The following is a 15,934-nucleotide window of genomic DNA, read 5'->3' on the forward strand; positions in this document are numbered from 1 at the left end:
TATATATATATATATATATATATATATATAAAGAACAATCAATAATGATAAGGTGGATTCATATATCAAAATAATTATTGATTATTATTAATTTCATATATATATAAACGTGATTATCGACTCATTTAGCTAACTTAAATAATTTTCAAAAAATTATAGTCATCGCGCAACGCACGATGTCAAACACTAGTTTCATATATATAAACGTGATCATCGACTCATTTAGCTAACTTAAATAATTTAAAAAAAAATTATAGTCATCGTGCAACGCGCGATGTCAAACACTAGTTAATAAATAATATTAATGTATAATGTGTAACAAAATTAATTAATAATTAGTTTTCAATTTATATTTGTTAATAACTAATATTAGTAACATTTAAATTTTATTTATAATTAATAAAAATAAATAATACTTAATATTGATATTAATGAAAGTCATAATTGAAAAAAAAGAATAATAAGCCATTAAAATATTACTTTAAGTAGTGTTTCAATAAACTAACTTATGTGCACGTAAGTATTTATAGCTTATTTTTTGTTAATTTATTATATTAGTTTTTATTATATTTATGAAATGTACAATAAAAAAACCCAAAAGCACGAAGACGTGTGGATCTACCAACCAGAAATAATCATAGAGGTCGCAAGCCGGTAATTTCCCCTCTCTTTCACCAGCCCTCTGTTTCTTTCAAGACCACCGCCATTCAAAGTTTCTCACATTCTCCAATCTCCAGTTTCATTCCGGCAGCTTTTATGGACGTCGGCGTTGACGTGACGGAGAACGGCAATGGGGAGCAGCCTCATTCAGCATTGATCTTTTTAGGTACTGGATGTTCGAGTGCCGTTCCTAACGCAATGTGCCTGATCCAGCCCTCTGATCCACCCTGTAAAGTCTGCTTCCAGTCATTCTCGACTCCACCTGAACGTAATCCTAATTACAGGTATTCAATTCGCATGAATTGTAAATATTAGGTTATAGTTGCATTTCCTCCCTCCAATGAATCATTGTAGATCTATGACCTTTACTTTTTGTAGATTTGCCTCCATAAAAATCATCAAATCAATGCTTGAAATGGATTAGTTTGTACGTTCGAGATTGTTGTGGATCCTGCACTTTTGGCAAAAGTTTCGATGACTGCATTAACATCATAAGTAGTTGTCATTTGTCATTCCTTCCCAAAATTAGAGTTGGTTTTTTACTCTTGGACAGAAATATATCGATTTTTAGCTTCTAAATCGGTAAACTCTTTGTTAACTGTAACTCTATGAGAAAAGTATTACTCCGTGCAACTTAGTTGTGAACTTCAAACTTGAAAACTACATCATAATTAGAATGGTTATGGACACAAGGTAGAAAAAACATCTTTGCCAACTTTGAATGAATACCAGAAATATAATTTATGAATTTCAGAAATCAAACATTGACGCTTTCTTTTTTGAGGCTGAGGTAGTACAATAGAAGACCTTTTGATAAAATCATCAGTGTAACATTTAAAATTTGAGAATGAATTACTATTTTAACAAATAACAGTAGTATGTATAGTTTTATTGCAAAATAACCATTAAAGTATATCATGATAGCGGTTAAAATATTCTACAGTTTTGTAACTTTTGTTGTAAGACCATTGGAAGTTGTCTAAAGTTGCTTGCGCTTGCATACTTTGGTGTTTTGTTCTTGCATATTAGCAAGTGCAATGAACAGTTTGCAACAAAACTACAAATACGATGATTGGTAAACTCATTTTTTCATTAATTTTACGACATGATAGTTTTTGAAAAATTTAAATAAGGATGGACTCTAATCACCTGAGAGTGGGAGCATTACAAACTGAAACATGGTGGTTAATTAGTTGCATATTCCATGCATCTTTGTAAGTGAAATGTGAAATGTCCTAAATTGACATTAAAAGAATCTTAATTTTGCTCTTCTTTTTTCTTGTTCTCATGCTTCTAAAATAAGTGACTAGCGTGGAATTGACTGTTTTTTATACATCATCAGAAAGTATGCTTCGAAATTGACCTTTCCTGGTGCAGGTAAATTTGGCTCTGAAGGGAAATGAACCTTATAAAATTTCAACCTATAAATACGTTGAAATTTTATAATGAATACTACAATTACAAAAATTTGTGGCAGAAATATAACAAAATCCATATATCATCTGAAAGTGCAAGTTTTGATTTTAAAAATCGGACTGTGCTTCCTTTTCCGAATAGAGGGAGTATGTGCTAATAAAGCCCTTACTAAAACTGATTGCTGAAGATCTCATTTGATAGTGTGACTGGGAAAAGCATACTTAGAGAAAGCAATATTAAGCGTGAGATTATGTCTCTTAGTATGTTTCCATTGAGCTTATTTTGATGTTAATGGTGGCTCATAAGAATTATGAATATATACTCTGTAGGTGCAATACGTCTCTTCTGATTGATTATAGTCCGAGAGCTGGGGAGCATAAGTACATACTAATTGATGTTGGGAAGACATTTAGGGAGCAAGTACTCCGGTGGTTCACTTTCTATAAGATTCCTCAAGTTGATTCTGTGAGTTTCTTTTCCCTGATAGATCTTTAGTTTGTATCAAGTAATCCCCTAATGTAACAAATGTATGATGTGGGAATTTTGTTTCTTCATTGGATTTCTTATGCTACTTCTTGTGAAACTCCTTTACGAAAAAAAAAATATTTAAGATGAAAATTCTTGGGAGGAGGATTATGCTTGTTGGATCAAATCTTTTAATTGAAAGACAACTGGGAACTTGCCATTCTGACAATAATGCCAAAATCAAGGTTTTTTGTTCTCTGACGGATTCATGTGTGTTGAAAAAGAACTAGAAGACCAATTTTTAACTAAAAAGTGGTTCATAAACTTTACATATCCTGGATGAAGTTATCAATAAGCAGCACAACTGGCATTACAGAAGGGTTGATACTTGTTTTGCACTAAATTTCCACACTCATGATACATGAACTCATCTCATCGTGTCCTAATGTTATAAAAATTATCTGCTGGGAGATGTTTCTGTAAACCACCTGTTGGGAGGTAAACTATACATGGACCATATGGCTCTTTTATGTTCTTTTGTTGCACCCACTGTTTTTTGAAAACATTTTTCTCCACTTGTTAATTAACATCCAGATAAATATCTGATGCTTGGTATAAATGCAGATTGTTTTGACTCATGAACATGCGGATGCAGTTCTCGGTCTGGATGACATCCGTGCAGTGCAGCCATTCAGTCCAATAAATGACATTGAACCTACACCTATATTCCTCAATCAGCATGCAATGGAGAGGTACTCAACTTCTTGGGTTTGTTTCATCTCTTGACACTATGATGACCAAGTTACATTTTAGCCTCTTCTTCATACCATGCGATTGAGTACTTATAGAAGGGAGAAATAAAGGGAAGACCTTTTCTTGACTTCTGGCAGGGTTATGTTCTGCGTGCTAAATCTTGTAGCATTATTAGATTTGTGATTGCATCCCGGCCCCTGGTAGAAGTTGGATACTGATAAATCAGAGGATACACGTTCCATTCAAGACTATATATATGTCTTCGTGGTGAAGGACATGTCAGTTTAGTTAGAGAATTTTGCCTCAGCTACTTGGTCTCTAGAAAGCATCCATACCTCTTGGTAGAAGGAGATTCATGAGAAGTACCAACCACATTCTTATGAACAAAGTGACAATCTATCTCCATATGCTAGGTGCACTCATGAAGTATCTTATCCTTTGCATGATTGCTTCATAATTGTTACATCGTCCACCCTAATACATCTAACTTTGACTTGCTATTCAATCCTTAATGGGTGTGATGGAGAAGTACTATGATAATGAGGTTGCCATACATATCTCGAGGAATAAGATTTTTCACAAATTCATAAAGCACATTTAACTTTGATTGCCACATTGTGTGAGAAGGTCGTAAGGACTTCTTGTAAAGCCTTGTTAATTGAGCGAGCCAGTTTGGGTTTGTTTTAGAGATAAAGTTGTCAATATTCTAACACAGTCTCTATGGGGATCTGAGAGTAGCCCTATGTATGAAATGTTGGGCATGCTCAATCTTTATTCTCCGTCTTGACGAGTGTTAGAACAGTAGGGCTTACTATGTCATTCTATATTATTATCTAACTAGGTTTATTGTTGAGTTATCTTATGCTGGACCACTTCCCACTACTTGTACTTTATTTATTCTTCAGTTACCAAATGATATTAACATTCCCCTAGATTACCTCTTGTTTGAGTAATCCATGATCTCTTGACCCCTAAATCCATGCATTTTCTGTTTTCCGTATTGCATAGTGCAGCCATATATTTTGTTTGTTTTTTTTTATTAACCAGGATAGCACAGCCATATTGTCTTTGGTATCCTGAGAAATTCATGGTATAATGCTGCTTCACCATGATTGCATGATTTGTCTAAATATGCTCACTGGTTCCTTGTGTGTTAAACAGCTTAAAAGTGAAATTTCCCTACTTGGTTCAAAGGACACTTAAGGCTGGTCAGGAAGTTAGACGCGTAGCACAACTTGATTGGAAAATAATTGAGAATGATTGTAAGAGACCATTTGTTGCATCCGGACTAGAAATTGTACCCTTGCCAGTTAATCTTCTCAACTTTTTTTATTTTCTGCTTGAAATATTAAGGGCACATTGCATCAAAATGGAACGTATGAGGTCCGATTCCTATTTTAGGGAACCAACTTTCACAAGCTCCCTTTTGGTGTCTAATGTCTATGTCAAGACATCTCAAACAAGAAGTTTAATAAAAAGAAAAAAAATTCAAGAATCATTTTTGTTTACAAAGTTATAATACATTTTATTTTTGTTTATTGAAGTTATATATATTCCCTTAATTGTATCAAAAACATAGTTCGTTCCCTTAATTGCATCAAACTGTAACGACATAGTAAGTTCCCCAAATGGGGCCCAAAATCTGAAAGCAGGCTTCCAAAATGCGAACTGAAACAAAGTACATTCCATTTTGATGCAATTACAAATTGCAGTTATGATTATTGTTATCCAGGTTTCTGACTGTCGTTTACATTCATTTAGGTGATGCATGGGGAGGATTATATTTGTTTAGGTTTCTCATTTGGAAAAAATAGCAAAGTAGCTTATATATCTGATATTTCACGCTTTATCAAAGAGACAGAACTCTGTGAGTGTTTCTCCTTTCCTCTTCATCAATTTGTACTTCTTTTTCACTTTTCGCGAGGCACCAAACTCTTTTGCAAATGTGTAGGCTCTAGAACATGTTATGTGTATAGATTGGTGTAATGTTCAATTATTAGTGGTCAAGTGCAACTAGTAGTATGAAAGAAGTGTGCTTTTTTAGCAATTTATTTATAAATGGCAATGTTAATTACATTCTAGGCTTTATGGTGGCATGTTTTCGTATTGCTGGTTTGTGTGTTGGCATTGCATCATTGAGTACTTCATTTGGTTTCCGATTGGCATTCTCAGCATTGGTCATGTGGTGATATCTTGACCAAAATAAGCTGCCAGAAAGAAATTAAGGATGAAAGGATCTATAAAGGATGGATTTTTGGTCCATTACATAATGATAACTAGACTGTTTTTGTGAACTTTGTGTTATGATCCTGAAGTCGGCCATGCATGAAAGCTTGCCCAGAAACTTGTGCAAAATTGAGTTTTCTTCTTTTTTTGCTGGGTGAATTGACAGAATGGTACAGTGGTAATTAACTTGGAAAATTGTTCCAAAACTAGGATACAAGGATTTACAAATATCTATTTTCAGTCTGCTATTTGCTATCCATTTAAAAAAAAATCAGACTAGCTAGTACTAGAAATAAATGTCATCTTATGCTGAGACTCCCTAGCTGATATAGATCTATTCACTTGTCTTCTCCTTTTCACACTCCAATTTGAGATTAATTTTCTATGACACAATTGATACATGCTTTAGTCGGTACAATCATGATATTTCTTCTCTCATCCCCGTGAACTCTTAAGATGTTGCAGTTTATTCTTGGTTTTTCTGATTGTGCAGATATTTCTAAAAGAGGTGGTCAACAGCTGGATCTTCTGATAATTGATACACTTTATAGGGTCTGAACACTGTTTCTTTCTTTTTTTGATAACTCTGTTTCATACAAACCTATTGTAGCACATGCAGGGAGAATTAATGTTCTTTGCTCCATGAATGTGCTTGATGTGCATCAGGTTTAAGAATGTATTAGACGTTTATATCACATCTGTTCGTCAATGGGTGTCTGCAAACATGAAACATGTACTGTTTTCTCGTTACTGAATTCCTTCAATAGAAGCAACAAGTAAAAGTAGGAAGAGAAGGTTGTACGGAATATTCATCTAGTAAAAATAGGTGGAGGTTCAAATGAGAGGGGTCTGGTGATGTGAAGGCGACTTGGCCCACGACCTAGGTCGTGCCAAAGGTTGCTTGCGTCTCTGATTTAATATCACATGTGATGAATTATTGTATTACATGTGATTGATTATAGTAAAAAGTGTTTTTACGTTCTCGTAAAAATGGAAGTGTTCTCATTTGAACTCTTCCTTGTGTGTATATATATATAGCAGTGAAGAGTGTAAGTGATATAACATCAAAAACATGCTAAAATTTTCTGTAGGCTTACAGGTTTCATGACATTCTTTTTAACATTCCCAAGCTCTCAAGTGAACATCGTTTATGGGCTTTATAGATAAAATGGCAGACAGAAGGCAGCTGCCACCAAAAGACATTTATGTGAATTACAAAAATGCTGATACTGAGTTATGTCTGCTTGACATAAAATTCTAGCTGCATGATAACATTCGGATAGTGCATAAAACTGCATGAAATTTGATAGAAAATATGTCTAAGCTAGCAATATAATGACATGCTTATAGCAGAGAGAAGTTCTAAATATTCTCTTTTCATATGGAAAAATCAGGTTTGTAACTGTTCAAATGTGAATCACTGGTATATGATTATATTATTGTTTAAAACAATTGTGACTGCTATAAAAGGAAGACAGATGTCTCTAAATAACTCATAAAAACATAATACCTATTTCTTAATTGTTTTTAGCACTTTAGAAGTGGACTCTAATTCTGTTTCAGGTTGATTCTTATCTGCCATGCAATTCCTCAGTATGTTTTTTTCGTATATTTTCTTTTTGCAGAATGGATCACATAATACCCACTTTTGCTTCCCACAGGTTCGTCATTAGGTTCCCTTATCGAGATCCATCTCACTTTAAATTACTTCAGTCTTCATCCTTGTATCTCAATTTACATATTAATCAACAGACACTTGAAGCCATTAAACGGTTGCAACCAAAGAGAGCATTTTTAATCGGGATGACTCATGAATTTGATCATCAAAAAGATAATGAATTCCTTCAGGATTGGTCTAAAAGGTACCTACATTTGAGAATGCTTGCCCTCCAGCTATGGTGATACTTCATACTCATATCAAACAATCAACTAGCTTTTTAATTCTTCATATGTTGCTTGTTACAGAGAAGGAATTCCGGTTCAGCTTGCACATGATGGTTTAAGGATACCTATACATCTATAACGGTAATAATGCTAGTTCCAGAAAATGCTTTATCCCCCCCCCCTCCTCAAGCTCTACCCCGTAGGAAATTAAAACAATACAAGCAGATAGGGTAACAGAGTCCTATGGTAGATTGAGGGATATATGTTTTTCCTTATTCTTTATATGTTTCAATGTGCCTTTTTCTTTTTCTCTTGTTCCTGTTGCTTACTATTTACTCCCTCTGTCCAAAAATAAATGTCCCCAATGAAAAAAGCACTTTTTAATCAACAAAAGGACAACTTTACCCTTAATTATAGAGAGAAATTTTCTCCCTCATATTTAAAGGTAGAATGTGAAAGTATACATTTACTTTTGAAAGTGGACACTTGTTATGGGACAAACTAAAATAGTAATCTAGAACCTTATTTTGGGACAGAAGGATTACTAGTTTTGGTTCTCCTTTCCTTTTGAAGCACACTTTTGCACAAACCGGAGGGTCTTCAAGGAACCTGTTGCTCTACCGTTTGGGGTAAAGGACAGGTCTGCTGCGTACATCATAAAACCCCACTTTCTAGTGGAATATACTGGGTTTGTTTGGTTTAAGAAATAATCTAGAATTTTTTTGAAAAATAGGAAATAATAGGACAATATAGGTTCAAGTCCTTCTGCTAGCTAATGTTCTCCGTATCCTGTTAAGTGATAAAAAACATGATGGTGGTAATGAGGTGAAAAAATAACAATATGTTCTAAATACCTTCCATTTATACAAATCCTGACCAAAATATGTATCTTCATATGTATAATATAGTACAAACGAATCTATCTGTATCCCACGCCCAGACCGTACCTCCAGATGGGATATACTGGACTTGTTTGGGGTTTGGTTTATAGTACAAACGTCACATTGGCTCGTGCTTCTCCAGAAAACGTGTGCGTGTCTTTCTGAATATTAGCCTCGTAGAGTGTTGCATTGCATCTAAAACCAGAGTGTTAAATAATTTAACGTTCACTGTTCATCTGTTTTTTTTGTGTCGATTTGCAGATTCTACTCCGATTCACCAATATACACAGTTGGCCATACTAATGAAGGTATACCATATAGTCGTAGACTATCATTGGACCCGAGACACAAAGAAATCGTTAGAAATTGGCCAAGAGTTGTATTCTCTTGTCAGCTGAAGCTGTATATTCTGTTATATGTAGTAACTAATGGAGTATTCCAAAGTTCTGTGAGATATCAAATCTCTTGAAAGGATTTTGAAGTTCTTTGTGGTTTTAATGTGCTGTTAATGTTGTCCATATCAGTTATTACATCAAATTGGATTGTGTCACCGTAATCGCCAAGTTTATTGTCAGTTAAACAAGTTTTGGGAGTAGACACAGTTTTCGTTCAATATCCGACTAAAAGTCGCCAATTTTATTGTTACGGGATCCCATCAGAACTCCGCAGCTAATATTTGAGTTTGAGTTCAGGAAGGTGTTGTAAGTGGGAACGATATTGAATACTCTTCTAATTCGTATTCAGGTGTGAACCCAAATCCAAATTTCACGAATTCGCCTATATCTAGAATCGAATTCGTATGTGAATAATATTGATTGAATGGCAATTTAAGCTTTGAATTTATCCGATTTAGATCATTTATGTGTTATCATAGTACATAATTTCAATCTATTTGAACCTATAAGAATGATAAAAGCGTTAGTTGATACCTTTTGGCCGAAGGCATCATAAGAACATCAACAATCGGAGGTTCTTAAGCAAAAAAATGTAGGTTTTTAGAAGAAGAGACTTTTTATACGAATCTTGGTTCTTATCTTGAATTTCGTATGAAATGACATTTTATTATATATTTTATTGAATTTATAATTATTTATTGAAAAATTATATGAGACCCATAAAAAAAATTATTATCATGAGCTTTTATTTAAGTTCTTAACTTAATGTGTTATACGTGATGTGACAAAAGCATACAAAAATAAGTTATTATAAAATAAACCATCATCTCTTTTATTTTATTTATTTTGGAGATAGTTTTGAGGAAGCTGTTGGAGCAAAATATAAAACTCAAAATTCCCATTTTCTCCATTTAAAAAAAACTATTAAAGATGCTCTTAATCTGCTAAAATTTCGTTGACCGTTTTCTTTTAAGATAGACCACTAAAGTTCCTCTAAAGTCAAAAGTCACCATTCCAACTATCTCACCCCCTCGATCTTTTTTATTTCTCACTAAGAATACCCTTATCTTTTTTGTGTATAAATAAAATATTATTGATCAAAATATATGACATTTTATTTAATTTACGTGACATTAATGGGTCGTTTACTAAACTCTTACCTGGTAAGTGTTTAACATACAATTTTGCTCAGCGGATGGACATGACAAGGGCAAAGAATCTTACCTGGTAAAAACGATGATAAAGATGGAGAGTCTTACCCAGTAAGTGATGATGACGACTCTTACCCGGGTAAGCGCTTACTGGGTAAATTGTTGTTAGGATACCGTTTTGATGTACTACAATCTTATCCAATAAAAGTAAATTATAATATTGATTCCTACCAGTAAGCATTTACAGAGTAAATATTTTTGGGTAAAAAGCCCCTAAGACACTTACCCGGTTAGCAGCTTACCGGATAAATTGTTGTATACGATGTTGTTTTGATGAACTAGAATCTTACCCGATAAAATAAATAAATGTTGACTCTCACCGGTAAATGCTTACTGAGTAAGCATTTAGGTAAACGACCCATAAATCTCATCTTTGAATTCTAACATTAGACATAGAAAACCCCAATAAAGCAAATGGTACAAGAAAATGTTCATATAAAATATAGTTTCATTATATAATTACATAAAGGAATAGTTCAAATTTAATGAAAAACAAGGTCAATTATCAACCGTTCCTATTTTTTTTACCAGAATACGACTATAATTTAATTGGTTTAGTCTTTAAAATATTAGCTGTATAATTGATCTGTCCTCTATCACTTTATTAAAATATGTATCAAATAACCGGTAGTACCTGATTGGTTTGAGCTTGGGCTCCAAAGGTCAAAAGTGCATGGAGGTCCCAAGTTCAAATCCAAAGAGGAATAAAAATCCCTTGTGGCCGTGGAGGTTCAAATGCGGTAACTCCGGGCTACCTGCAAAGTAGATGGTCGCACTGAAATTAGTCGGTTCGCATAGCGGGTTGGATATCGAGGTTAATAAAAAAATATGTATAAAATAAAATTGCTAAATATAATCAACGGATATATAATAATTTATTCAATATAAAAAAAATACTTGAAAATTAAAAATAAATAATCTGATTGCATTAAAAATGTAAAAAAATAATTTTTAAAATCAACATAAAAAAAGAAAATTAATAAATAAGAAAACCATAATTGTAACTTTGAAGTTTTAAGTTAAAATAAAATCATAACTTCTAAATAACGATTAGGGAATAAAGTGTAAGCGGTTAGCGATGATTGGCGATTGGGTCTGAGTCCACGTCTTTGTTTGTCATTACCTACCACGACTTAAATGCTCCGGCCGCGGTAGAATCACCCGCCGTCCCCATGCCATGCGCCAATTTTGACACCAAGTCGTTGGATGCAAGAAAGTGGGATCAGTTTGTAGGTTGGTTGTTTCCCATTTGGAACTTTTCTCTCATTCTTTCTTTATACTTTTTCCTTTCATCTTCAACGCGACAACTTGGAAAATGAACCCCGAAGACGAAGTCAACCTTCACTCATCTTGTCTTATCTTCCTTCAATTCTCTGTCAAACAACCAAACTTTGTATTTCACGTCAGGAAGAAGCGACAAACACCAAGAATTCAAGACTTTTTTAAGCTTGGGGTGTTCAATCATCTTCTGTCGTCGTCTGGGTTTCGACAATTATTCCAATTATCCTTTGCTCACCAACTGTTTGCTGAATTGTGTGAAAGAATTGGGAACGGTTTTCTTGATTCCAATCTTGGTTTGTTTTTGAGTAAGATTGCTTAAAACAAATTATGCATGATCTTGGGCCATAATTACAATCCCAGCTGTTGCGTTCTCACTCTCTCTGTTTATTGCTGTATTTACCTTCTATTAAAACTGTTATTTTGTCATCTGGGTTTGTCAAGAAATGGAGGATAAAAGCCTCTCTGTGTTTGTTTCTGATGGTGATGAGGCAACTTGCAGTGTACCAAAAGATTCAGAAACTTTGTCGGAATTCTCTCACTCTACACGTAAATTAAGTGTAATTCTTGGTGAATTCAAGGAAAATAAGATCATGGAGACGTCTCCCATTAGAAAAGCTGTTGAATCTCTTGAAACAGAGTTGCAAAGGGCTAAGGCTTTGATTGCAAGTCCACGTTATGTGTCTTCACCAAACAAGAGAATTGAGGAGATCACAGAAAATCTTGGTAGGTCTATAGGCCTTGTGTTATTTGCTAGTCATGATGTGTCGATGACAGGTAAAGAAAAACTCGAGGCTTTAAGGAGAGAAATGATGAGTGTTGCACAGTTTAGTGCTGCAAGTTCTGATAGTAAATCAGACTTTCTTGATGATGTCGAGATAGAGGAGAAGGAGGTGGATGATGAAGAGGAGGATATTGTTGGAGAGATAGTTGAAGTGGAAGAGGATGTATCGAGTTTTAGTGAAGAAGATGTTGTTTTGCATCTCAAGTGTGGAAATGATGAACGATTAAAACTTGCACTTTTTGCCTTGAACACTTTGATAAGAGATAATAAGGCTACTAGTGAATGGGTTGATGCAGAGGGGATTATCCCAATTCTATTCAATCGGTTGAGTTCAACAAAGTCACATAACCGGTTGAGTATCATTCAGAATCTTAGAGGCCTCGTTGCACAAAATGATGGAATTAAGGTGTGTTCAGATACATTCTCAATTTAAGCTATACTGGTTGGTGTAATTGCTAATTTCTTTCACTTTTGAGTGTGTAGTAATATGTAGAACTTCTGCTTGGGAGGACTGTCTTTTTTCATTTCTTCTGTGTGTTTTGAGTTTGACTATAAACCTGATATGAACATCTTTTCCAGTGTGCAAATCCTGGATCATTTGGATAGATGATCTTAAATGAGTTTTAAATTAGGAGCATGACCTTCTAATACCTTTTACCTCAATTCCCTTCGTCTAACCTGCCTCTGGTTCAAAACAGTCGGCTCCTGTAAAAACTTATAAATATACTAGAGGATTAGATCTTTAAATTCAGTTTTTGAGAGGGTCATTTAGCTAAATAGCCCACGAATCCTGCTTATGTGTATGTGTTTTACTTAGCCAAATAATGTGCAGAGCAAGATGGCAGAGGTAGAGTATTTGTCGGCACTGGTCAAATCATTGACTCGGGATGTGGACGAACAGAGGGAGGCGGTAGGCTTGTTGTCCACTCTGTCTGATGTTTCTACTGTGAGAAGAAGAATTGGACGAATTCAAGGATGCATAGTTATGTTGGTTGCTATTTTCAATGGTGAAGATCAAACAGCTTCTCATAATGCTGGAAAGTTGTTGGCCGCTTTGTCGAGCAATACTCAGAATGCTCTTCATATGGCAGAAGCTGGTTATTTTAAGCCACTAATAAAGTATTTAACAGAAGGTAACTTAATTTAAGCTTTTGGCATAACATCATAATTTTTTGATGGTTTATCCCACAAAAAAGTCCCCATTTCTATTTTCTATTTATCCCAAGGTTTCAACTCGGATAGAAAGAGAAGGACACGTGAGTATAATAAAAGGGTTATTTGGCTAAATGACCTTCCGACAAGTGTTTTTTTTAAATCCATGATCTTCTGACCAGTTTCTAGGCATTATTGTGTATAGAAGAGGCATTCTTCTGTTAAACGACATTCTCAAACCTGACAGAAGGTTATAGATTAAAAAAACTGTCAGAAGTTCATTTAACCAAGGACTCAGTCTAGAATATGGATAGTTGTCTATATTCTAATTCATCATATTTGTGCTATGGAGAGCGGACCTTATTTTGGGATGGGAGCAGATTCTTGGTTTATCACTCGTAAACTTCCTTGTTATGTGGTTACAGGATCCGACATGAGTAAAATTCTCATGGCAACAGCAATTTCAAGAATGGAACTTAGAGACCAAACCAGGGCTTCCATTGGAGAAGATGGTGCAATTCCACCCCTAGTTAAAATGTTCAAAGAGGGAAAACTTGAAGCTAAGTTATCATCTCTGAGTGCACTACAAAACTTATCTACCTTAAAAGAAAACATCCGACAGTTGATCAATTCAGGAATCGTACCCTCACTACTTCAACTCCTCTTTTCCGTCACATCTGTTCTCATGACACTCCGTGAACCAGCGTCAGCCATTCTTGCGAGAATCGCCAAATCTGATGCTATGCTTGTTAACCATGATATTGCTCTTCAAATGTTCTCTATTCTTAATCTATCAAGTCCTGTTATTCAGCATCACCTATTAGAAGCACTAAATAGCATTGCTTCTCATGCTAGTGCTTCAAAAGTTAGAAGGAAAATGAAGGAAAATGGATCAATTCAACTTCTCCTACCATTTCTTACCGAAACCAATGCAAAAACCAGGATTGGTGCCTTCAACTTGATTTACACACTATCTAAAGAGTTATCAGATGAACTTACAGAGCAACTGGGAGAAACCCATCTTATTATCATCGTAAATATCCTCTCATCTTCGACATCTGAAAGTGAAAAAGCTACGGCTGCTGGGATTCTGAGCAACCTTCCGGTTAATGATAAGAAAGCTACAGATATACTCAAGAAGGCAAACTTATTACCTGTTCTTGTGTCCATAATGTGTTCAAAACAAGCAAGTTCAAGTTCAACGAACCCTTTTTCATCACATTTGGTTGAGAATATAGCAGGTATACTAATGAGATTTACCGTCACATCCAATCTGAAACTTCAGCTTTACTCAGCTGAAAATAAGGTAATACCTGTTCTAGTAAAGGTGCTGTCAGATGGGCCAATAGTTGCCAAATGCAGAGCTGCAACCTCACTAGCACAATTATCGCAGAACTCTTTAAACCTCAGAAAGTCGAAAACACCAAGATGGTTATGCGTTCCTCCCTCTTCAGAAGCCTTTTGTGAAGTTCATAATGGATACTGCTTTGTGAAAAGCAATTTTTGCTTGGTGAAAGCTGGTGCTGTTCCTCCCTTGATACGAATCTTGGAAGGTAACGAAAGGGAAGCAGATGAAGCTGCCCTTGCTGCCATTGCAACTCTTATGCAAGATGAGGCATGGGAAAATGGATGCAGTTACATTGAGAAACTGGCTGGGATGGAAGCTATCATAAAAGTGATGGAATCGGGGAGTATAAAGAGTCGAGAAAAAGTAGTTTGGATATTGGAGAGGGTATTCAGAGTTGAAGATTACAGAGTAAAGTATGGAGAATCGGCACAGGCGGTGCTGATTGATCTTGCACAGAATGGTGACCCGCAGTTGAAACCAACGGTGGCGAAATTATTGGCACAACTTGAACTCTTGCAGGTTCAATCTAGTTACTTTTGATCTCAAAACCATACAAATTGGACATATATGCTGAAAATTCCATTCATCATTTTGCTAGCTCACATTCATTTTTTGAATTCTTGATTTTCTGTAAGAGGCATGCGTTACAGATTGTTGTATGCAAATACACAAAAGTGATAAATTTTATTGATTCCAGAGTTTGTTTAAAGAAAATTATTGCATTTTTGGAGCTTACTTGGTGCAGCCTTAGCTGATTTATCAGTATCCATTACTCAGATTCAAATCCTCCCCTTGAAAAAACAATGATTTGTTAGATTTAACTATTCCCACTCCCTTATTACATGGAGCATACCAAACCGAACAAGCCCAGTATATCCCACCATGTTAAGGTGTTTGGGGGAGGGGGGGAGGGAAGGGGTTGATGTATGAAGATCTGACCTCCATCCCAAAGAGTAAAGCAACTGTTTCAGTGAAGCATACATATACCTTTTAAAATGTTGTTGGTGATTTTAGTATCATCAATTATTTTGGTGTAGTTGTGATTTTACATGAGATTGATAGGGTTTATAGTCAAGTTATAATATGTGTTAGGAGTTGTAGAGTGCACACTTAGACCTGAAATTGTCACAAAACAGGGGGTCAAGGAGGCTGTCCCCTTGCGGGGTCCAGGAATAGAGCTCCTTCTGGTGGGTCCCGCTAAACGGTATGCCCTAATTCAAAGTTCAGAAGGCAAGCCTTCACTTTTGAAGACTAACTAGAAGGCAAATCTTCTGAAGACTAAGGGGGCGTTCGGTTCGTAGGATTTCGAAGGACTTCAAAGGAATTGGAGTGATCAATTATGTTGACTAAATTTCATTAAGTAGTTTGGTTTACCTATAGAATGAAATTGAATTCCATATATTCCATCATTCGTGGATTTGGTCGTTCCATCACAATTGAGAATGAATTCAATTCAATTCATTTTTCTTAAAAAAAACAAA

General features: G+C 35.2%; 2 protein-coding genes across 3 annotated transcripts; both read left to right on the plus strand.

Annotated features, from left to right (window-relative positions):
* The first annotated feature begins 678 nt into the window (after positions 1 to 678).
* Positions 679 to 8,832, plus strand: LOC112522907 (putative hydrolase C777.06c). Its single transcript, XM_025132242.1, has 10 exons — positions 679 to 944; positions 2,406 to 2,541; positions 3,166 to 3,293; positions 4,456 to 4,603; positions 5,056 to 5,161; positions 6,014 to 6,072; positions 7,146 to 7,181; positions 7,273 to 7,382; positions 7,486 to 7,545; positions 8,547 to 8,832. Exons 1-9 carry the CDS (start codon positions 757 to 759, stop codon positions 7,541 to 7,543), a joined length of 969 nt encoding a protein of 322 aa, XP_024988010.1. The 5' UTR covers positions 679 to 756; the 3' UTR covers positions 7,544 to 7,545; positions 8,547 to 8,832.
* Positions 8,833 to 11,160: 2,328 nt separating this feature from the next.
* On the plus strand, positions 11,161 to 15,152 carry LOC112522400 (U-box domain-containing protein 44-like). Of its 2 annotated transcripts, XM_025131496.1 has the most exons (4): positions 11,161 to 12,359; positions 12,786 to 13,086; positions 13,531 to 14,411; positions 14,499 to 15,152. In XM_025131496.1, the coding sequence occupies exons 1-4, from the start codon at positions 11,616 to 11,618 to the stop codon at positions 14,991 to 14,993; spliced, it is 2,421 nt and encodes an 806-aa protein (XP_024987264.1). In that variant the 5' UTR covers positions 11,161 to 11,615; the 3' UTR covers positions 14,994 to 15,152. The 2 variants fall into 2 exon arrangements, with proteins under 2 accessions (XP_024987264.1, XP_024987263.1); XM_025131495.1 differs by having other exon boundaries at positions 13,531 to 15,152.
* The last annotated feature ends 782 nt before the right edge of the window (positions 15,153 to 15,934 follow it).

Source organism: Cynara cardunculus (genome assembly GCF_001531365.2).
Source record: "Cynara cardunculus var. scolymus isolate 2C chromosome LG 12, CcrdV1, whole genome shotgun sequence".
NCBI classification, from domain to species: Eukaryota; Viridiplantae; Streptophyta; class Magnoliopsida; order Asterales; family Asteraceae; genus Cynara; species Cynara cardunculus.

Excerpts from the sequence above, each read along its gene's own strand:
- LOC112522907 (XM_025132242.1), top strand. The coding sequence starts at position 757 with ATGGACGTCGGCGTTGACGTGACGGAGAACGGCAATGGGGAGCAGCCT. Across the intron at positions 3,294-4,455 it reads AATCAGCATGCAATGGAGAG|CTTAAAAGTGAAATTTCCCT; the intron begins GTACTCAACTTC and ends TGTGTTAAACAG. Across the intron at positions 6,073-7,145 it reads TAATTGATACACTTTATAGG|AATGGATCACATAATACCCA; the intron begins GTCTGAACACTG and ends TTCTTTTTGCAG.
- LOC112522400 (XM_025131495.1), top strand. The coding sequence starts at position 11,616 with ATGGAGGATAAAAGCCTCTCTGTGTTTGTTTCTGATGGTGATGAGGCA. Across the intron at positions 12,360-12,785 it reads CACAAAATGATGGAATTAAG|AGCAAGATGGCAGAGGTAGA; the intron begins GTGTGTTCAGAT and ends AATAATGTGCAG. Across the intron at positions 13,087-13,530 it reads AATAAAGTATTTAACAGAAG|GATCCGACATGAGTAAAATT; the intron begins GTAACTTAATTT and ends ATGTGGTTACAG.